At 41.3% G+C, this 21,952-nt stretch overlaps 3 protein-coding genes across 3 annotated transcripts; 2 read left to right on the top strand and 1 right to left on the bottom strand.

Moving 5' to 3' along the window:
- The first annotated feature begins 224 nt into the window (after positions 1–224).
- Positions 225–3,488, top strand: znhit3 (zinc finger, HIT-type containing 3). Its single transcript, XM_083926611.1, has 5 exons — positions 225–346; positions 2,344–2,375; positions 2,463–2,528; positions 2,997–3,074; positions 3,185–3,488. Exons 1-5 carry the CDS (start codon positions 279–281, stop codon positions 3,358–3,360), a joined length of 420 nt encoding a protein of 139 aa, XP_083782737.1. The 5' UTR covers positions 225–278; the 3' UTR covers positions 3,361–3,488.
- A 260-nt stretch (positions 3,489–3,748) lies between these two features.
- myo19 (myosin XIX) lies at positions 3,749–16,848 on the bottom strand. The gene is made up of 24 exons (XM_083927429.1): positions 16,677–16,848; positions 15,067–15,214; positions 13,368–13,516; positions 12,927–13,040; positions 12,281–12,413; positions 12,125–12,194; positions 11,937–12,039; positions 11,745–11,841; positions 11,564–11,640; positions 11,191–11,281; positions 10,770–10,935; positions 10,461–10,534; positions 10,230–10,351; positions 9,405–9,518; positions 8,600–8,776; positions 8,377–8,514; positions 8,173–8,280; positions 7,992–8,062; positions 7,836–7,903; positions 6,582–6,739; positions 6,251–6,380; positions 5,862–5,947; positions 5,211–5,534; positions 3,749–5,124 (listed from the first exon to the last, which is right to left on the bottom strand). Exons 1-24 carry the CDS (start codon positions 16,731–16,733, stop codon positions 5,014–5,016), a joined length of 2,886 nt encoding a protein of 961 aa, XP_083783555.1. The 5' UTR covers positions 16,734–16,848; the 3' UTR covers positions 3,749–5,013.
- Positions 16,849–17,664: 816 nt separating this feature from the next.
- pigw (phosphatidylinositol glycan anchor biosynthesis, class W) lies at positions 17,665–19,804 on the top strand. Its single transcript, XM_083926958.1, has 2 exons — positions 17,665–17,775; positions 18,176–19,804. The coding sequence occupies exon 2, from the start codon at positions 18,179–18,181 to the stop codon at positions 19,664–19,666; it is 1,488 nt and encodes a 495-aa protein (XP_083783084.1). The 5' UTR covers positions 17,665–17,775; positions 18,176–18,178; the 3' UTR covers positions 19,667–19,804.
- The last annotated feature ends 2,148 nt before the right edge of the window (positions 19,805–21,952 follow it).

The raw sequence follows: 21,952 nt of genomic DNA, 5'->3' as shown, positions 1-21,952 counted from the left end.
GTGGAAAATACCCCAGTGATTGAAAAGTTACATAAGAATTTATGTAACTTTTCAATCACTAAAGTGTATTCTATGAATGAAAAGGTTAAGTTTTCTTCAGCTGAACCAGAGGCTCGCCAATACATACCAGTGTAGGGACTCCTGACTGAAGTCAAATGCTTTTATTTTGAAGGAAGGATTCCCAACCGGAATCAGTGTTCATTTCCTGTTCTTCATATCTATGAGCTGTTGGCATTTTGACCCATTTGCCCGACATTTCCTTTTGTCTCCTGGCCAGGATGCAGTTATGCAGCGTGTGCAGCGAACATACACCGAAATACAGATGCCCAGCCTGCAAAATAAGATAGTAAGTAACGTTCACTTTAAATAACTGTAAGGTAGCTAGCCTTCAATTAGCATCCGGTAAAACAGCAACACAACTATGGTTTGATAATAGAACATACGATAACAATGGTTTTTGTGTTGTTCTGGCACATCGGTGCGTTTGTCTGACCAATCTAGAGTGTGACAAAGAGAGTAAAAGTATACAGATATCAGCCCTATCCACTAAGAGCTAACGTTACAGCTACATTACGGTTCTGTAACTTAACGTTTGTGAGCATAACTGCGGTTCGCTTCAAGACGTGGAAACAACAGTGACAAAAAACAGAACATAAGAAAACATATGCGAATATTTACAGACTATGCCATAGACCTAAATATCCTTAAAGTCACACGTGATAACAATATTGGCACATGACACCGCATGGGACGGCAACCTACGTAGGCCAAAATTATATGCGTGTTGACGTCATAGGCCACTATGTAGTAGAGCGAAATGTCTGTTATTATGAACACCTTTGACTGTCTTGATTTTACAACCATTATTAAAGGATAAAGCATTTCCTGAAGAATCCCACATCCACATGGGATTTTATACCTTACTATATTTCTCTATGGTTGGAGGTCTAGAATATTTACTTTACCTCTCCGTAGTTTTATCTTAATTCCAAAAACAAATGCTCTTAGCATGGTCGTTAATCTAAAAACATAACTTCTCACCACATAGGTGCTTCATCTGGAATAATCGGCTTATTATATTCAAGAATAAATCTTTATAAAAACCTGGTTCAATAATAACACAATTCTGACAACTGCTAAATGATGATGGCACGTTTCTGAATTATTCTGCATTCCTCCACACTTTTGGTGTTCCTACCAGCCCAAAAGAGTTTGCAGTTGTTATGGACGCCATCCCGTCTTGTATTTTAACTCCCTTAAAAGGGACTGGAAAACCAGACCATTTACCATCTTTGGACCCTACGTTGACCTGTATGTATGTTTTGATACCACACAGAGGAATAATAATCGCAACATTGGCTCTTTATTCCGGAGTAGTGTCACCAATATCCCTAATGTTGTTCCCTATTGGTCTTATTTAATTGATAACCTGAACTGGGGAAATATCTGGAACCTTCCTCACAAATACCTCCTTACCAGTAAAGTAAGAGAAGTCTCTTTCAAAGTCATACAAAGGTATTACCCTGCCGAGCAATATCTCCCGAGGTTTAAGACATATGTGTGAACTGTTCTTTCTGTGGAATATGTCCAGAAACAATGTTGCATCTGTTCTGGCAATGTCTAAACACCACCACTTTTTGGAAAGATCTGTCCCGTTACATTACTGATGTACTAAACTGACGCAACTTGTCTCTGATTTTTCGTTGTTCTGGAAAGATGTACCGTTTGGCTTCCGTGACAACAAAAGTAAAAAACAGAAAGACATATACCTAATTCATCTGTTAGCATTTTAGGACGATATCATATTCCCAAGGCCAAATTTAGTAACTCTACACCCTCGTTTATTGCTTTTGGTAAGGAAACTGAACACATCAAAACCATCTTTGACTCAAAAAAAACAAGAAAGCTGCTAAAACCATTCATATAAGCCCTATGTTTGAAACTCTCCCTGGCTATGCTCTTGAATATTTTATATATATATATATATATATATATATTAATGACTATTTGTTTGTTGTTATTGTTTTGTATCCAAAGAATTCAATAAAGATTTAAAAATCTAAATGTTTTAGAGTGAATCACATGTTTTGTTTTTATAATCCACCCATTCACTTTGATTTTAGAGTTGGGAACAAACACGTACTTTCTTTTCATTAGACTGAATCCCCTATTTAGAATGACACGTTGACATTATACAGCATATCATATCCTGTAACGTTACATTGTATGTGTACAGGATGTACTGATGTCACTGCCCATTAACTTGATTCAGTATTACCCAGCAGCCACTGTGATCTGCCAGTCAAATGTCAGTTTTTAATTTTCACGTTTTTCCCCCGACAGCTGTTCACTTGGCTGTTACAAGAGGCACAAAGGTAAATGAGCGTCAGCAGATAAGATGTAATCTTACTCAGAGGAATAAACTGCAGGGCTCACCATCTACATTCTTTTTTTGTTCATAGACGCTTGCCTTCCTGTTGAACAGCCTGCACATGTTGATCCTGAAGCTAAAGAATCTTTCAACACTGGTATGGTGTTACTTCTCTCATCATTCCTGGGATTCATTGTAGCCAGAAAGAGCACAAATCAAATGCATTATAATAGGTGGGGGGTGGTAAACATGGACAAAGCAATAAAACACATTCAAAAAGTCAAATTCATCAGTGCTATGTGTCTTTTTATATTAGTGTTATATCATGAGGGTTGTTACTGTATTTAGACAAATAATAATATGCTACTCTAATATTCTGGTGTGACCGACCTGTGCATTTCACTGTCCACATTACACTAAGGCAGGTAGAGTGTGTAGGTGGTGGTGGGAAATGTTTGGGTAACTTAAAGATGTCAAACTTGTGTTTATTTAATTGTCCCTTCAGTAGATTAAGTCACAGCAACGATAGGCTGTTAGATGAGGTGATTTAAAATACTTCAGTTCAACCTTCACAATTCCCCAATGCCCGGTGTGAGAACCCCTTTTTTGCTTTCTGTCTCTGCAGAGATGTGGACTGTTGATGATCTTCTGCATCAAGAGGACATCACTGACAAAGTTCCTCTGCAGAGGCTCCAGCTCTTAGGTATTAATCCAACAGCATCTCTCGTCTGCTCTTAACACTACTGGCAGCTGCGTTCCTTCGCCTAACACTTCTATCAACTAAAGACCACATGCTTTCTTATGTCTCTACAGGCCGGTCAAAGGAGCTCAGAGATCTTCTTTGCAACCCCCACCTGAGACAGTTACTGCGCTCCGTTGACAGTGCAGACAGCAAAGACGACGCAATGAAGGCCGCCATGCAGGAGCCTCTGTTTGCTGAATTTGCAGATCAGTGCTTGAAAAGTGTTGAAACTTCTGAAAATCATTAACATACAATGAAGCTGGTGATGTGTAAAATCACCCCTGCATTAGTTTGTCCATCAGATAACATTTGATTCTATTTTTATATCAAGTCTTGGAATAAGCATGTTGTGAAGTTAGTCATTTTTTGTTGCTCTAACTTCCTGTCCTGTGCCTTGTCGCGCTACAGTATGTATATAGTGTTCAAATAAATGCTGAAATGTTTTAACACCAGTTCCTGAGTCAACACTAAGGGCTTTCACAATGCAGGTAAAAGTCCCTCGCTGATCACATGTAAACAAAGTTTGAGATGAAAGAAAAATGGATACATCAAGTTTTTTTTGACACTGACATTTACAGTATTTCAACAAAGCAGTCGTTTAAATATGAACATTTTTCAAGTTGTACATTGATCCCTTGGTACCACTGACAAAACAGTATACAGATTTCAAATGACAAACTGTCATAATGACTTCATGATACATTTCAGTGAAGCTGGAAAAGATTCAAATAAATTATTTAGCGACAAAATACTTAATGCAAAGAATCCACAGAGCTTACCCTGTAAGTAATGTGTTGGATCAGAAGCTATGGTTATAAACAAATGTTAATGTTGAATATGAATTTTTCTTTTCTAATAGCAAAATATTAAAATGATGAATATAGTAGAACTTGTTGGCTATAATGACATGTTTGCTCTCCCACATGAAACACTAGTGTTAAAAGACTTTGGTATGTTACACAGCACTTAAATGAATGCTTTGGACTGCAGCAGATTAAAATCCACCCAAAGTGGCTTAGTCAGATATTTTACAGACATCTGTATATTATAAAAGAGCCTCTATCCAACAAAAAGCAGCAATTAGAATAAACCTGCATTCATCCTTTCCCCGTTTCACAAAAGTGATGTGTCTGCTTGTTCATGCCTTTTTGTGCATCTGTTTCTGTAGTGGAACAGGTTTGTAGTTAAAAATGTGCAATATGTGCTTTACATGTGCAATACTTGCTTAATTCCTTTTCTCCCCCCGAGAATAAATCACACTCAACACAAACGCTCGATGATGTGATAACATCTGCAATCACATGGGTCACCCACAATTATCTATAAAATCACATAAACAATCACCCTTAAATGAACACATATACTAACAGCCAATTTGTGATTTGAGTGTAGATTTTAAGGAAGGCACTCATCAAAGGTCCAATATTTTTTTTCAACAGTCAGTGTTCCACAGAGGCAACAATGAGACCAACACCTGCAGTCCTGTTTTTAAAGGTGCTGAGGTTGTGCCGTGTCACTTCAGGTCTCCAGACTGGGACAATGACCCACTAATATGATTCTGTGTTTGTCTTCTCCTGCATGGAAAACACGGCAATTCACTGCTATATGTCGTGTATGTATGTGTGTATTTCTGGACAGTCTACTGTCTGAGATGTTGAATTAGAGATTTTTTTTTTTAGTCACTGGAGCCAGAAGGTGATAATTCATGATCAGATCCAGTTCACAGCAGGGTGCATTCTCTTACTCGACCTGGGTGCAGGTTTTTAAATACATTTAAAACAGTATGACAGTATAAATTACCAGGTTGGTTCCCTCTGTGTCCGATTATGGAGGCACAAAATCACCTCTGTGCCAGATTATCCTTTATCAGTGTCCATGAAATCATCCTATAGTGTTCTGTCTAAGTTTTCTCTAGCAGGATTGCGTTGAACCCTGTCACGTCACTCTTCATATCTGGTTGCCTGTCAGCGTAAAGGAGTGGAGATCGCTGATAGTGAAGCTTGACAGATCTCTGAGTAGAAAAGAAACATTGAATGTCAAATTACCAATTGTATAAGTCATCCAGGTTCAACAGGACTTGTGTGGATGAGTCCTCACCTTTGGCTGTGCCCGTATGGAGGCCAGCTCCTGCGAGTACTGGTTGGGCTCCACCTTGTAGTCTCCTTTCCTGGAGGGCAGGTGGAGGGAGGCCATCACAGACACCATCTTCTGGAAGCCCGTGGCTGTCAGAGACATGGTGATGGACGGGGCAGAGGCCAGAGCCAGGCCCATGGGCCACCCTCGCACTGTGACAGGCTCCGGGATGGAGGAGAGCTGCACTGAGCCCCGCTCCCTGATAACAGGGTTCAGTGCTGGCACGTCATCCTCCAGAAGGTCCTTTGCATCATCCAGTTCTGCCTCAGCCAAGGATTTTAATAGTGCCTGCAACAAAAACAAAAATAATTTCTATATTATCCGTAGCTCCAGGTTTATTTCAGCGTTTCTTTAGAAGGGCCAATGCACATTAAATAAACATTGCTGTCAGCCAGAATGTTATTTTTGGTCCCTGGTAAGATCACTATTTTCTGACTCCACTATTTTCAAACGTGTAGTCTTCAGCCCCAACTGATGGTAACTTGATCACTTGAGGACATATATCAGATTTTGTGCAGCTTGGTCTGAAGCCACAAAAGGCTTTATACAACTCTTAGCCATGAAGAATGAGCAAAAAAAACACAAGACCTGATATGAATTCTTTACAAATCTCACCCTCCACTTCCTCCAGGTGGTCTGGATGACTGCAGCTGCTCTGTTCCATCTCTGGACCTGCCTCCTGACCAGCCAGGACCGCACCGCTGCACGAGGCACACAACACATTCAACATCTGACCAAGCCATTCATTCTTCAAGTTTAATGTGTGCATTGTGAAAACACCTGTGTATGTACTCTCATTCGGACTGAATCTCAAAAGAACATCTCTCATTAACAGTTAATCAGATGAGTTGTTGTGGCAGCCTGCAAACACTGTGTACAGACTCTGCCAGCTGGTTCCTGTTGGCCAGACACTCAGGTCAAAGGCAGCAGACTCAGTGGGAGTGAGGCTACAGAGCTCTACTGATTCCACTCAGCAGTACCTGGCCAAAGCATTAAGAGTTTACCTGCTTGGATCAGAGTAGCGGACAACTGGCGGGCGCGGCATCTGCGGCGCTGGTACCGCAGCCAGCAGCACTGAATGGAAAAGGCACACTGAGACAGGATCTTCTTCCTCTGATCCTCCAGGAAATCTAGCTGTGAGACAACAGCCAGGCAGGTCAGTACTCCAAAAAAGACTAGAGTCCTTAAGTAACTGAAACGCCCAACGAGGATATGACCACGACTGAAAAATAAATTCTTGGCAATATAATACATTTGTTACTTCCCAGGCCATTTCTGCTCCACGTTATACATACAAATTACGTGCGAGGATGCCTGTGTATATAAATGACTGACCATTGACTGGGTGAGAAAAACTTTAGTCCTTCCGCAGTGCACCCATGAACTGGGTTTTTCACTGTTGTGTGAGAGGTCAGACGCCTTGTGCTGTAACACGACGCTGAGGAGCTTCTCCACCTCTTGCCGAAGCATGTTGTTGCTGTCGGCCTCCACACCTAAGACAGAGAGGAATACGAGTGAAGCACAGACATAATTTATGTATGGGCAGAGCAGCACTCCAACTGAGATTCACTTTTACCACTTTAGTATTTGTTCGACAGTAGGTCAAGTCAGTGAGGTAAAAACTGGGTAAGCGTGAAGCACAGGGAAATCCATCAGAATCAACAGGCCCTTTTTTCACGGACACTGATATTATCCCTCACATTTGGCAGCGTTCAGGATTAGTGAGCAGATTCCTACGACTAGACTCTACAGCCATGCTAGTGGCTCTATGATGCTGTGCTTGAGCTAAATGCTAGTGACAATGTTAAGATGCAGAGTTTTAGGAGGTTTAATGTTTATCAAGTTCACCATTTTTGTTTAGCATGTTAGCATGCTGACATTTGCTAATTAGCAGTGAACACAAAGTACAGCAGAGTTTAGCAGGTATTTGGTCATAAATCAAAGTATTAGATACAAGTTTTACCTCAGGGTGGCGCTACAGGAAAAGTCAGGGGAGTTGTTATAATTACTCCTGAGGAGAACGTGAATGTGTACCAAATTTTATGGGAATCCATCCAATAGTGTTTTAAGACATTTCACTAAAAATCCCCAAACTCCAACATCATGGAGGTACAAGAGAAAAAGTCAGGGGATTCTCAAAGTCCCGTAGATACATCGTCTGTGGACCATAGAAATGTCTATACAAAATGTACATATTCTAGTCTGAAACGAAGAGGCGGATAGACAGACCAACACTGCCATCCATAAAGTCATGCTAAAGCATGCTGAAAAGCAGTGTGTTCAGATGAATACAAGTTCAAGCATACACTGATCAGGAATGAGTAAAGAACCATAAAGCAGCATGCAAAGCCAGCCCATATAGTCAGAGGTGCATGCATTTACCTGAAAAGATCAAAGAAGTTGCACATTTTGTTAGAAAGTCCCGTTTATACATCAAATGGAAAAGTCCCCAGGAGAGTAGAGAACTGAGGACCACATTTACTAAGAGGGCTAATGAAGGAAAATACCTAAAGAAAGGAAATAAAATCACTCTTTGCCTGCAGTAAACATTCCAGAGGTGACTGTAAATTGGTTCTGCAACAAACTTACCAACACAATGACTCCCTGAATATTTTGCAATCAGTCCATAACGTTGCATGAAGCCTTTGAAAGGAATTCTGTACAACAGAAATGACAAGTTAACCAAAATACAAAGAGAAACAAAGCAATACATTAAGATCAAGAGTTAAAATGACATGTTTTCACCTTATCGGAAAGCCAGCAGCACTAATATGAATGGTCTCCACAATCCCACAGGCCTCCAGCTGCATTATTACCTGACAGCAGAGAGGAAATATCCATTAAAACATTTCCCTTTTGTGAAAAATAGAAAGCATTGCCTCTCATTGTTGTCAGGGTGGTACTGCTGATAAAAGAGAACATCTACCTCCTCCTTTTTGAAGGTCAGCGGCTTGCAGTCTGGGTTGGGTTTGATGCAGCGGGTGTAGTGAGGAGTTGTGGTGTGGAGGATCCTCATCAGGCTCTCCAGGGAGTTCTACAATCAGACAAAATAACATCCTCAGTGCCAGGAGGAACTCAACAGGCGCCAACAGGCTATAACCCTGGTGATATGGCTTAAGCTGGCTCCCACCTTGAACTTGGAGACCACAGTGACTCTACTGAGCCCCTTGGTAGTTGGGTTCTCAGTTTCCTTGTCAGTGAAGATCAGGTGAAGCAGAGGGTTGTCGGACTTCTGCAGCAGGCTGATGAGCTCTGGTGGCACTGGGTCCTAAAACACAGAATCCAGTGGGAGATGAGGGGGGTGGATCGGAGGTCTGCTCTCTGAACACAATTGAAACGTTTTTCTTACACACCTTGTTTTTCTCCACCATCCCCTGTATCTGGTAGTTGACTTTGCCAGCATAATGGGCCACAGTGAAGTGTGGCTCCTTGCTGAACTTGTCCCAGCTGATGGTGGCATTGTCACAGAGCTCCTTCTCCAAACGACCCCTGAATGTCTTTGCATCTGACGCTCGATTAAGGCGACTCTCCTATAGGACAGATGTGAGTGAGAAGTTGTCAACCTCCGCTTAATGCAGATAAACAACTGTAAATCAATGTTTGGATTCAATAAGAAACAAAGGGTTAAAAAGGCTGGAGGACAATTACATGAATGCCGTTCTATAAATAAAAACTAAATGACATTACAATTGGCTTCAACGTAAAAAGATAAATCCATAATTTGTATGTAGCAGGGGTTAGGGAGACAGGTGGGCGGAGTGATTTTACGCTATGTGTCTGTAATGTTTTCTTCCCCATGTTATTGCCTGGTAGGTGGAAATCAAGAGATGGTTAGCTTTGAGCAAGTGTCCACAAACGATAATGACTGATGACTGATAACTGATGAACATATTTTTTTTAGTCCATAATACAACAGTATTTGCTTGATTTGAAGACAGAGCAAGTTTGACTTTTCTGGCTTTATTTTCCCTCGTTAGCATTATTTTATTCTAGAGGGCGTATATGCGAATGGGTAAGGGAAGTTATGGAATTGTTTTTTAATTGTACTTTTTTTGTGCAACCATTACTAGTTTTTTTGCTTATGGGTGTGCGGGCTATTTAAGTTATTTTTGTCAATACAAATTCTGATTATTACACAAAAATAATAAAACAGCACACCTCATTAAGAAGAGAAAACACACTGACGGGGCTTCCCTCTAGAAGATCCAGACAGCTCTGGTTGTCTTGGTATTTTACAAAGGACCACTCCAACCCCTCTGACACATATTCCTCCTGGGAGAAGCAGAGAAACAGAACTATTCACATACAAAATACATTTTTCACATCACACAAGGAACAAGGACAAGCTGTTCTGTTCAACAGAGATCGACATGAAGGTGATTTCATGAAGACTGAAGAAGCCTCCTGAATGTCTGAGGCCTGCACATCCACACAGTGAGCAGAGGAACTACAGCATTAATTTGTTTAATGTCCTTATCTTGAGATCAAAAGTTAAGTATAAAAAAACAAAGCATTTCTTCTTGCAGGAAAGCAGGTTCATTTATATACATTCTGGAGGAAACAAAAGGTAGATTTCAAGTTGTTTTCTGCCAACCTGGCACCGTTACAACACAGGCCTTTATGAATACTGTTAATTTCAACACAGTGTAAACGTTTGGACAAGTTCTGGTTTGGTAACAGTGGTCTTGTCCTTTTTTGTGTTGTATTGGTGTTGAGAGAGAAGCACTGGGAAACACTCACACCACCATATATTTAAATTCATAAGACTGGACCATGACATTCACACACCTCTCTGTGTGACTGTCTAATAGGCTACTCCTGATCTCCGATAAACATTACAAGTAATGAGCAGAAACAACCATTTGTTTTCTTGTGAGAACATGTTGATTATGTAATTTTCTCAAGAGAATGGCATAAGCATGGCCGCTCTCGGCTTCCGTCCTCCTGAGATCCCGCATAAAATAGGAAAAGTGAGAGCGGTACCTGCTGAGCTCGGAGATAATGAGCCACAAAGTGCTGCTGCAGTTTCTCGTTGGCATAGTTGATGCACAGCTGCTCCAGGTTATTGATCTGGAAACACTCGAACCCGTACACATCCAGAACTCCTGGAAATCACAGGGAGGAAAGTACTGTGTGAGCTTATGAAAAGAAACTGGGCAACAAAAACAGATATGCCTTCATTTTCAGTTAAGCAAAAGACAATAATGTGTTTACCTATGAAGTTGCACCATGTGGATTTGTCTGCACATATACTGTTGTTAATGAATGAAACCAGCCACTCAAATAATCTGTGGGGAAAAGACAAACTCTTACTCCAAAAGATAGATAGTCTGTAAAAATAAAGAGAGATTAACAGACATATCTTCCTCAGTGTTAACTGTCAACAAAAGGACATGATGGTTTCGCATTTGAGTGTTTGACGACAACAGTGTTAGGTCACAGGACTAAAACAAGTTCCTGCTTGACCAGTCCTTTCCCATGATATTATCACATTGCTGTGTTTGATTAAATCCTCCTTCTTACTGGGCATAGATGACCTTGGCCAGGCAGTCTCTCCTCATGTTGCACTCTGCCTGGGAACAGGGCTTGAGCACGCTCTGCTTCCCCGCCTTCAACGTCCTCACTCTTAAACACATCTGAAGCTCCTCTGCGGGGACGCACAGCAGCTCAGCAGCCCTCTGTAAGAAGTCTAACACACAGACGGAAGTGGAAGGCTGTTATGATTTCATGTTGAGAGTTTTTTGTCAGGGAGTGGGTTTTTATGGAATTTATTCATCAATCCGGCAGCATGACACATGCAACTACAACCTGTATGCATCTTTTAAAATCAATGCATTGAGCATCATTCTGTATTTATGCCAGCCGTAAGTATTTGAATAATGGTGATTTTAAGCGCACAATAACTGGAAGTGATTGATAACGTAAACAGAGTCATAACCAGTACCTTTGGACTCTTCATTTAGGCTACACGGTTGTGATTCATCTGCTGAAGAGGAGAAATGCATATTCCCCAGCTGCAGAATCCCCGCTAATGTCTGTAATGCATTACAACAAAGAGACACATTAAGTTATATGCTTACAGAGAAAGAAAGATGACGAAAAACATCACACAAAACTAGACTGACCCCATTTAAATGTCCTTACAGCTACATTACACTGTGGTATAAACTATTTAGTACATGTTTATAAATGCTTAATAGAGGTGGTTGAATTTAAGTGTTGGCAATGATGAGTACTTTATTTATGATATAAACCATCCACACCAGACTCACCAACCACAACAAACACGAAATACAGTACGGACAACATAACCTTACCTTGAATATTTGTGTCTGCCTGTCCGCATGAATGCCCAGATGAACCATTGCCTTGACGGTCTCATGAAAGCAATCCTCTGTAAAACATGAAAGAGTACTTACTTGTGAGAAATACAAAATATTATGGTACAAAAGACAAAAACATGCATAGAAAATACATAAAGATAAAATAAAGACTAACCTTCAACCGTTTTTTCAGAATTTGGCATCAACACAAACCGCTGGCCGTGTGGCATCTTCCACTCCTTTCTCTGCTCCTCCGTGGCTCCTTTCATCATCTGAAAAACAAGACGCTCTCAGCATTTACATGGGCTTGAGACTTGAAAGTGTTCATCTTGAACCATGGCGGCTGTGTGAGGCCTTGTTAACTCACCTGGTAAAAGATGTGGAAGTTCCTCTCGTCAGCTGGTTGGCAGGCCACCCTGGTCTTCTCCAGCAAATATGTTTGCACAGACGCCCCCACCAACAGTTGACACCTTCATGTAAAAATGACATGTTAATCAGATTAAAATGGCCAACATCTTGTCCTGATGCCATCTCACGTCATGAGGCCCTAAGTACCTGTCTAGCTGGAGCTGGATGTACTTTCCAAAGCGGCTGCTGTTGTTGTTCCGTAGCGTACAGGCGTTGCCTACATGGAGGGAAAAGTGTTGATTGAATGACCGACCACAGTGGTTATTTCCCCTTTAACTAGACCCTAACGACCAGTTATCTCACCAAAAGCTTCCATGATGGGGTTGGAGTCCAGCACCCTCCTCTCTATCCTCTCCACCGTGTCTTGACTCTTCACCACTGAGGAGGAGGCCGCCACAGTCGCGTAGTATTTCATCAGGCAACGAGACGTCCACGTCTATAAAGAAGCAAATCAAAAGGTCCATTAAAGATTGTTTACTGATCCTGTACGCCAATTTACAGCCATTACGCCTGTTAATGATTATTCTCTTTATAAATTAATCACTTGACATTTTTATAATTTATAGTTTGGTCTAAAATATAATAAAAAATATCCAAAAATGAGAGCTCAAAGTGACGTCTTCAAACAGCTTGTTGATTGAAACTCAAAAGCTAGTCAATATTCAAAGAAGCAACTCTTCAGATTTTGAGAGAAATGTTTGTTTGATTGATTTTCTGTCAATTGACTAATCGATTAATATACCAATTGTTTCAGCTCTACCCACGTTATTGAATGTTTTGGGCTCAATTAGTCTTTCGGTTTGTTAGCCGGATTACAGAAAAACTACTGGCACATGCCAAGACATAACTCATTACTAATTAGTATAATAATAATTTATAATAAACCTTTGAAACAAGAAAAATAACATGATTTCTTAAATTTGCTTTAAGCTTAACAGTGTTGACTTACCTTTCCCGCGCCACTCTCACCACTAACCACCAAGGATTGATTGACTGGCTCCAGCTGGCCCTGAACATTCCTGTAGGCCTCTTCCGCCACAATAAAGATGTGTGGCTTGAACTCCTGTTGGGGAAAAAAATACAGACTTATTAAGATGTCATTCATTCCAGACTCAGGGAGAGCCACCAGTGTCTTCGAGAGGTTAACGATGAATTGACTTTGAAGCTGTTTCCTGACAAAAGGAAGCAGACGAGGAAGCAGAGGATTCATGTTTGACCACAAAACAGCAAGGCTGATGTTGACTTGTTGACCAGTTGGGTCATTTTTGACGGTCTGCATTAGTCCAGGAAACGCTGTTTGCACCAATAGCCATCTTGGCTTAAAAACCTTATAGAGAAATAAACATAAGTTAGCTGAATTACATTGAGGCAGCTGTGACTACGTAAATACCTGGGGCTGAGGGGCGGAGTGATACTCCTTCATCACATCCAGAGAGTAGAGGTCTGGGATTGGCTGGAAGGGGTTGAGAGCCACCAAGGTGCAGCCAGCGTGGGTGTAAAACACCTTCACACTGTACCTGGCCTGCAGGCATTTCAGCACTAACAGAGAAAAATATTAAATATCATTAACAGGAAAAAACAGACAATATGAAAGTGTTACTCCGACCAAATTGGACCACATGGTCTTTTTCAGCATGAATATAAATTAAATAAGCCAACGAGACAATTTTTTTCAATTGATCATCTATTAACAGAGAAATCCTGGACAGTAGCTAACAGCCAGACATGGCTAAGACTGAGTAGCTCGGGGCCGAGCGCATCTAAAACGGCTTTTTTAACCACTAATACTGCTCAAAATAACACCAAACCTCTGCAGTAGCACGGGAAGAGTCCTTACACATAAACGAAGCACCAACCAAGTAGTTGGCGAACCCGGAGCTTATTAAAAAAAAGACTGTTTTACAATGCTACAAGTCTCAGCAGCCGGCTACGTCCATATGGAGAGGCAGAGTCCATTACCGAATGCATTGGAGTTCAGTTGTATTGAAGTTCAAAAGAACTGAACTCGGTAATCGACTAAGAATGGAACGACTGTAAAACAACCCGAAAATAACAGCTTATTTCTCCAGGGACGTTGAAAGGCCCAATAACCTGACGTGGAGCACCTGGGCCTCATGCTTTGGAGCTGACAGAACAGCTCACCGCCATGCTGTCTGTTTCCCTCTCTCTCACATCGGAGGCATCCCAGCCAGCAGATCCAGTCTGTTGTTTTGTTTGTCCTTCACACTTTATTTCTTTTACGTTTTAGTTTTCTGTAACAAATATCAGTCCACTGCTCTCCTCCGTTGTGTCCTTTCCACATATGTCATTGCCTAGAGCTGGGTTATGATAGACTTCATAACAAATGCTGGGTGGCATTCATGTTTGTTGCTTTAATTTGAATTGCCAGGATAATTTATATTTATCAACAAACAAAGCCAAGACATAAACATTTGTGTACTGCACATATAGCCCAACTTTACTTTTCTAAAATGGTCATAAATCAATATTATAGAACTTTGTTTTATAATGAAGTCTTCAGAAGTTGAAGTAGCATCACTGCAAATCCCACCCCGGAGGTTCCTCTTCGATCGGCTACTTTTTTTGAGCTCCTCAAAAGGTTCCTACGCCCTGGGGAAAGTTCCTGTGGTTGAAAACCCCTACAGGTCATGCCCTTGGTTCACTCACTTAGTGAAACGTGTTCCCTCTCATTGTGTACACTGCAGTATTTCGGTTGCACTGCCGTCATTCATGCATTCATCTTTTTTTTTAATCACCCCTGCAGATTTTATCTTGACATGGTCAAACAATACACAGCACATGTTGCAATCCAAGGTGAAACGAGCTGGAAAACATTGTGCCCCACTGGCTGTGTTTTTATAAATAAAGACAAAGTTGATGCAACATATCACTCAACACTTATTGCACCATTTATACTGTCAAGTTCATTGTTGAATAAAACTACCCCAAATGGGCCCTTTCAGTAGGTGAAAAGACTTAAATGACACTTAGCTGAATGAGTGAGCACTAGAAGCAGCAAGCCCCCATGCTACATCATGTTTATCAAGTGATTTAGAGACTAGAGGCGAGAATATAGCCCTATGTGTTACCTGTTGATGGGGTCACTGGGTTGACTTTGGTGAGGTCGTCATACGTGTGTAATTGGTCTTCATCAATGAGGAATGCCTGAATTTCTCCCTCCAGTGAATCATTTAGGGACGGCTGAGGAGAATGGACTTTCTGGACGAATCCTTTCACCTATGTGAATGAGGCCAAACAAGATATTGTGTTTGAAACATGAACGAACACCTTGTACATCATGAAAAGTAAATACCCATAGGTGGAAACAAAAGTAAATGAAGAAACGTTTTTTTGATGATCATGTTTGTATGCATATTGTATTTGTTATTCCCACAATTTAGGGCACAACATAAACCCTGCTCTTCCAGGAGTCAGAGATCAGACAGCTGTGCCCAAACCACTGGTATCATCATGTCACAAAGGTATTATCAAAATAAGGATACATTTCTGAGGTCCATACAGCAAAATAGATCTTATTGTGCCCATCAAATTATAAAACATTCTGTGGACAATCTGTCAAACTTTCCTGAGCTATGTAACGCTTAAAAATATAACATCAACATGCAGTTAAATGTTTGTTTTTATTCTTGGCTTTCAGAGCTGTCAAACATCATACAGATTACATACGGTATACAAATCGGGTATTAATTCTTACATCATATGCCATTTTTACTCAAGAGGCCTAAAGTAGACCATAGTTGTACATGGGCTACTGCCACATGTATTTGTTCCAAACCACTGTGGTCAGTGTGTCATGGCTCTTGTGTGATTCATTCAGGCACGATCCCTTTAGACGGACAAGTGGAAGTCTACTTTACCTTGCCAAGATCCCATGGCCTGGACCTGCAGCCTACCTGACAACTGTCAACAGTCTGAGGTACTGCATTTGCAGACAGATTTAATCCGACAGCAGGTAGCCTATATCCCATCATTGTGTAAAGCCATTTTAAACCCTATAAATAGTCTTAATACCATTGTTGAATACCCAACACGAATAATATCCAAGTACACAAAACATATTAATATCCAACACACACAGTACATTTAACATTAGTCAAGTCTCATGTTATAGCAGTGTGTTTTTATGAAATAATGAGTGGCTGAAGAATAACTATTGTATGCAGCCTACACAAATGAGTTACCAAAGTCATTGCTGACACTTGTTTGAGAAGCCACGTCCTTTTGTGCTGTTTTCATACCAAACTCGAGTCAAAAATCGGCAAATTAAAGGTCTAAATTAAATCAAAGGTGAGTGACATGGCAACTAATAAAATAAGCCCCAAACCACATGTATATAGATCTATATATTCATTTCAATAACTTATTTAAAAGTTCCCCACAACAATTTCACTTCAGTCACGTTCCTCAGTGCGTTTACTCCACGCATTGTAGGGACTATTTTCCTCTGGCGCATTAAATGTTACATTACGGTATTGTTATTCGGTCACAGGTTCCTAACACATTTTACAACGCGTTTGAATACGAACTAACCAATTAAAAACGGAGAACCGGTACATATTGATAAAGGTAAGTTACTCACTAACTTATCATTAAATTAACACTTTATAAAAAGAAAAGGAACCCCTCTAACACACCGGCTGAGACATTCTGCCCGGGTCTTCCCCGTGTCCTCACTCACCGTCCCCCCTCCATGTCTGAGTCCCGTAACGTGCCGTCTGTTGTCCGCAGAACTCATGAGTTTACCGTTACCTCCGTGTCTGTGTTAAAAGTCAGCCCTGGATAGGACCAGTTTGTTCCAGGTAAGATGAGCTGGGGTTATTCTACACTATAGTCCTGGACCTTGATATTTTCCATTACTGTCAGAAATTCCAAGGACAACTTCCCGTGTCTGCTGCCTTTCTTTCCCTGTCCGACTGCCTCCCAAAGCCCCACCGCACACTCTTATTCCCGCCCTCCTCTTGGCGCTTCAGGGACCCAGCTGTCCTCCAAACTGAGCGATACACACCATGAAGCTACTGATGCTATATTATATCTGTAAGAAATACATTTAAATGCCACTAAAAGTAGGACTATATGTTTTTTTCATTTATATCAAGGTTTCCTTCTGTGTAGCCATCCATTTCATGTTTTTATTATTTTATGTATTATTTTTATTTATTTTTCAATTGATTCAGTTTTGACAAGTTTATATGTTTTAATTAAAAGGATCAATCCAAACATTACTTTTCTTACATGTTCAAGAGTTATACACAAAATGTAAAAACATTAATAACATAAATTAAAATGTGCAAAAACAGTAAAACATTGAAAAAGGAATGAAGAATAACAAAAACAAAAACGTATGGAGTCTGCTAAACTAAGGGAGTACATTTCAAATGGCTAAATAATCTAAGAGCTCTTGCCAATTTATTATTTTTGAGTTTTAAGTTTCCGATAGTCATGTGACAAATAGAGTCGAGAAACCCTTCCCGCATTTATAAGTGGTCTAAAATAGAAACTAAACCAAATCTGACCGTCATAATTATTATATACATATATTACGGGCGGTTATGTATAATTACATATTTATAATCTAATACTATTTTCAGAAACGTCCCGGTATGATTGGGAGTCACCTAAAATCCGAGCTGCATTGAATGCGTCCTGGGTCCTAATGCGGAAGCTGTGGAGCTGTGTGTGGTGGGTGAGGCTCGGGTCTTCAGGCTACTGTACATAGGCATGCAGTGAAACGGGTTTTTGGGACCCTGCATTCCCGGCGCGTATCAGACAAACCCGCGGTAAGTGCCGACACTCAGCTACCTTTAGCTATTAAATGTCGTTTTATAGATTAGAGAACTTTGTGAGGACTCGTGGTGAGTGCTAGTGAAATACTACCTGAGAAAGTGAAAATGCATCCGGTTTACAATGTTCTTTTGTATAGTTAAGCCAACAATCCAAGACTGTGTAAGATGAAAATAAGTACATCAAGAGTTGAATAACTGATGCAATTAGAGGGCACTTTTATTACCTCTATAGATCATAAAGAGGACCCGCAGGCCTGTAAATAGGTGCTCCAATAGTGTCCCAAATAAATGGGATTCAATTTCCTAGTGTCTGTTTATCATGTTCATATTCTTTTGTCTCAAAATACAGTCAAGTTTCTCTCGTGAAGTAAAAAATTGAATTTCGTTTTTACAGGTCATGTCTCAGAGGGACCTAAAGGAAGCGTTTGTGAGTCACCTCAATGGTACCAGTCTGCAGGAGGTGGCACTGGGCTCCTTTCTCACCCCGCTATGTCTCATCAACAGGGGACTGATCTTGACCCTTTACCATCAGGCCAAAGGGTCTCTTCCTCTGCCACTTCCACTGATTTCTCATCTGCTTCTAGACTTCTGTGTGCTTATCCTGCCCCTCATCCTCTCATGCACCATTCTGAGCAGTGATCTTCCCCAGGTCATGTTGAGCCTAACCCTTGTTTCGGCCTCTGTGTTTTGCTATATCTATCGTGTCAACAGTTCTGCTCGTCACCCACAGAACACTGTCAGCACCTTCCTTGAGAAACATGTTCAATTCAACCAGGTTCCCTTTGTGACCATCTTTCGAGTGTTCGTGAACGTGAAAACAGCCATCAGCATTCTTGCCGTAGACTTTAGTGTCTTCCCAAGGCGATATGCTAAAACTGAAACCTATGGGACAGGGGTTATGGACTTTGGCGTCGGAGCGTATGTCTTTGCAAATGCCCTTGTCTGTCCAGAGGCACGAGGGAAGAACATCTCAGGATCCAAGATGACTCATATTGCAAAGCAGCTCCAGTCTGTCTGGCCTCTGGTTGTTCTTGGTATGGGAAGGCTAGTGAGCCTCAAAATGTCCGGCTACCACGAGCATTTGACAGAATATGGCGTCCACTGGAATTTTTTCTTCACATTAGCCATTGTCAGAGTTGTGGCTTCTGTGCTTTTGGCCGTTTTACCAGCCAGCCAGTCAGGGGTCATCGCCCTTCTGATCAGTGGATTTTATCAGTTCGCTCTGGAGACGTCAGGGCTGAAGGCTTTCATTATCCACAACAATGACAGAGAAAAGGACCTTCTACATGCTAACAAGGAGGGCATATTCTCTGTAGTGGGCTATGTAGCCATCTACATGGCAGGGGTTCAGGTTGGACTTTATGTGATGCAACCAAGATCCCATGTTAGACAGTGGCTCAAAACACTTTTCAACCTCTCGTTGGGAAGTTTTGTCCTGTACATTGCTTTGTACACGTGTCAGACACTCGTGGAGCCAGTGTCTCGCCGCTTAGCTAATTTACCTTTCTGCATCTGGAGTGTTGCTCAGTCTTTGTTTTTTATGTCCTGTCTTGGTGCAGCTGATATGGTTATACTGTTTACCAAAAGAACATCAGGCTGTCACTTTATACCCTCATCATGGAATTTGCATAAAAAACAATCAGACTCAGTCTCTGACAAAAAGACAGGGGAGATAGAAAGACACTGTCTTGTTCAAGCTGTCAGCAGGAATCAGTTGTTATTTTTCTTGCTTGCAAATGTCATGACAGGATTGACCAACTCAATAGTAGACACGCTCAGTTGCAGCAGCTCATTTTCAGTGTTCGTTTTGCTGTCATACATGTTCATGAATTGCTTTGTAATATATGTTTTGCATCTTTTTGGAATTACAGTGAAATTCTGGTAACATTGCATTAATAAAACTACATGGTTCTTTTGTATATTTTAAAGTTTTTTGTGGAGCTGCAGTGAAGACATAAGAAAGTAAAGATATGATGTGTAATTCTGAAGACACTATTGTACATGATGTTTGTTTATGTAAATAAATGCATGACTTAATAAGATGTTGGACTTGGAGTACATTATACTGTGAAACCAAACATGGCATGTTCTTAAATGATTTGCATTTGTCTATATGTATTTTTTTTTTAAAAACAGTTATGTCGTTGCTGCTGAATAATGCTTTCTGCTTATATGGGATTGGCCTTCTGTAGAACTGACATCAGCTCACTCAGATTTTAAGAATGAGTCAGGTTAGCATCTGCGCTGTTCATAAAATGAAAATGGCATTTAAAATAATGCTACAATTGAAGAGCCATACATACTCTTCACATACACGCACACAAATGAAGAAGCTAATAAACGAGAAGTGTAAATTCTTAGGGTTCACTTTTCACAAGCCCTTGCTGTGAGCTCTCCTGTGCAGCACCTCTCCTCCTCCTCCTCCTCCACCTCCTCCACCTTCACCTCCTCGTCCTCCACTGAAGACACCAGCAGCCTCCCCCGCATGACTGTGACTGCAGGCCAGGTTAGGAGACAGCTGGAGAGACTCCACCAGCATAAGGCTGCAGCCCTGATGGTATCAGCCCCAGGATCCTGAAGACATGTGCCAGCCAGCTGTCTCCTGTCCCACAACACCTCTACAACCTGAGCCTTGGTCAGGAGAGAATACCAGTGCTTTGGAAGACTTCCTGCCTGATTCCTGTTCCAAAGAAGTCGACACCATCAGACCTCAATGACTATCGACCAGTGGCCCTCACATCTTACGTCATGAAGGTGCTGGAGAGACTGGTTTTGGTCAACCTGAGGGCGCAGGTGAGAGCCCTGCTAGGCCCTCTGCAATTTGCTTACCAGCCCCACTTAGGAGTTGATGACACTGTCATCTACCTGCTGCAACGAGCCCATTCGCACCTGGATGGTGGAGGAGGTACTGTGAGAATCACATTCTTTGATTTCTCTATTGCTTTTAACACCATTCAGCCACTGCTACTGGGGGAGAAGCTGCAGGTGATGGGAGTAGATGATGCAATGATCTCCTGGATTACTGACCACCTGACAGGCAGGCCACAGTTTGTCCGTATGGACAGTGTTCTGTCTGCTGCGGTGGTTAGTGATACAGGAGCTCCACAGGGGACTGTACTGGCTCCTTTCCTGTTCACCTTATACAACACTGGGTCGTGTCACCTGCAAAAGTTTTCTGACGACTCGGCTGTTGTTGGGTGTATAAGTGAGGGACAGGAGGAGGAGTACAGGGCACTGAAAACAACTTTGTGAAGTGGACTGGACAGAATCACCTGTGCCTGAACATCAGCAAGACCAGAGAGATGGTGATAGATTTCAGGAAGAAGAGGAAGACGGCTTTCCAACCTCTGTGCATTCTGGGAAAGGATGTGGAGGCGGTGGAGGATTACAAGTACCTGGGTGTTACCATCAACCACAGACTGGACTGGAGATCTAACACTGAAGCTGTTTACAAGAAGGGGATGAGCAGACTTTACTTCCTGAGGAAGCTGAGATCCTTCAACGTGTGCAGCAAGATGTTGGAGATCTTTTATCAGTCTGTGGTGGCCAGTGTACTTTTCTTTGCTGTGGTTTGTTGGGGAAGCAGCATTGGAGCCAGCGACACCAACAGACTCAACAAACTGATCAGGAAGGCTGGCTCTGGAGGCTGTGGTGGAGAGGAGGACACTGAAAAAACTGTTCTCCATCATGGATAATCCTCCCCACCCTCTCCAACTCACACTGGTCAGACGGCGGAGCACCTTCTCCAGAAGGCTGCTTCAGCTTCGCTGTCGTAGCAACAGATACAGAAAATATTTCCTTCCACAATCCATCACTTTTAATAATAACTCTCTCACCTCTGCCTGACAGAGAACTCTGCTCTCTCTACTGTTTTTTTTTTTGTATATATTATTATTGTTATAGTATAATTTGCATATTTTGTTGTATATATTATTATTGTTTATAGCACACTGTGCGCTGTATATATACACTATGTATATATCGGATTCTATGTATGTTGTGTACAAAGTGTTTCATTTGCTGACCCACTACTGCTGTTACAAAACAATTTCCCAGTCTGGGATCATTAAAGTAATTCTATTCTATTCTATTCTATTCTATTAAAACAACTGGATTTATAACAGCTTTATGTGTGTAGACTATACATGTTCTCTTTCTCAAAATATATCAT

This window comes from Echiichthys vipera (genome assembly GCF_963691815.1).
Source record: "Echiichthys vipera genome assembly, chromosome: 14".
NCBI classification, from domain to species: Eukaryota; Metazoa; Chordata; class Actinopteri; order Perciformes; family Trachinidae; genus Echiichthys; species Echiichthys vipera.
Note: the sequence above shows the minus strand (reverse complement) of the source record. Positions and strands in the feature narration are given on the sequence as shown.

Excerpts from the sequence above, each read along its gene's own strand:
- myo19 (XM_083927429.1), bottom strand. The coding sequence starts at position 16,733 with ATGAGTTCTGCGGACAACAGACGGCACGTTACGGGACTCAGACATGGA. Across the intron at positions 12,040-12,124 it reads ATCCAGCTCCAGCTAGACAG|GTGTCAACTGTTGGTGGGGG; the intron begins GTACTTAGGGCC and ends TTTTACATGAAG. Across the intron at positions 8,281-8,376 it reads CTGTGGTCTCCAAGTTCAAG|AACTCCCTGGAGAGCCTGAT; the intron begins GTGGGAGCCAGC and ends GTCTGATTGTAG.
- znhit3 (XM_083926611.1), top strand. The coding sequence starts at position 279 with ATGCAGTTATGCAGCGTGTGCAGCGAACATACACCGAAATACAGATGC. Across the intron at positions 347-2,343 it reads CCAGCCTGCAAAATAAGATA|CTGTTCACTTGGCTGTTACA; the intron begins GTAAGTAACGTT and ends TTCCCCCGACAG. Across the intron at positions 3,075-3,184 it reads GCAGAGGCTCCAGCTCTTAG|GCCGGTCAAAGGAGCTCAGA; the intron begins GTATTAATCCAA and ends ATGTCTCTACAG.
- pigw (XM_083926958.1), top strand. The coding sequence starts at position 18,179 with ATGTCTCAGAGGGACCTAAAGGAAGCGTTTGTGAGTCACCTCAATGGT.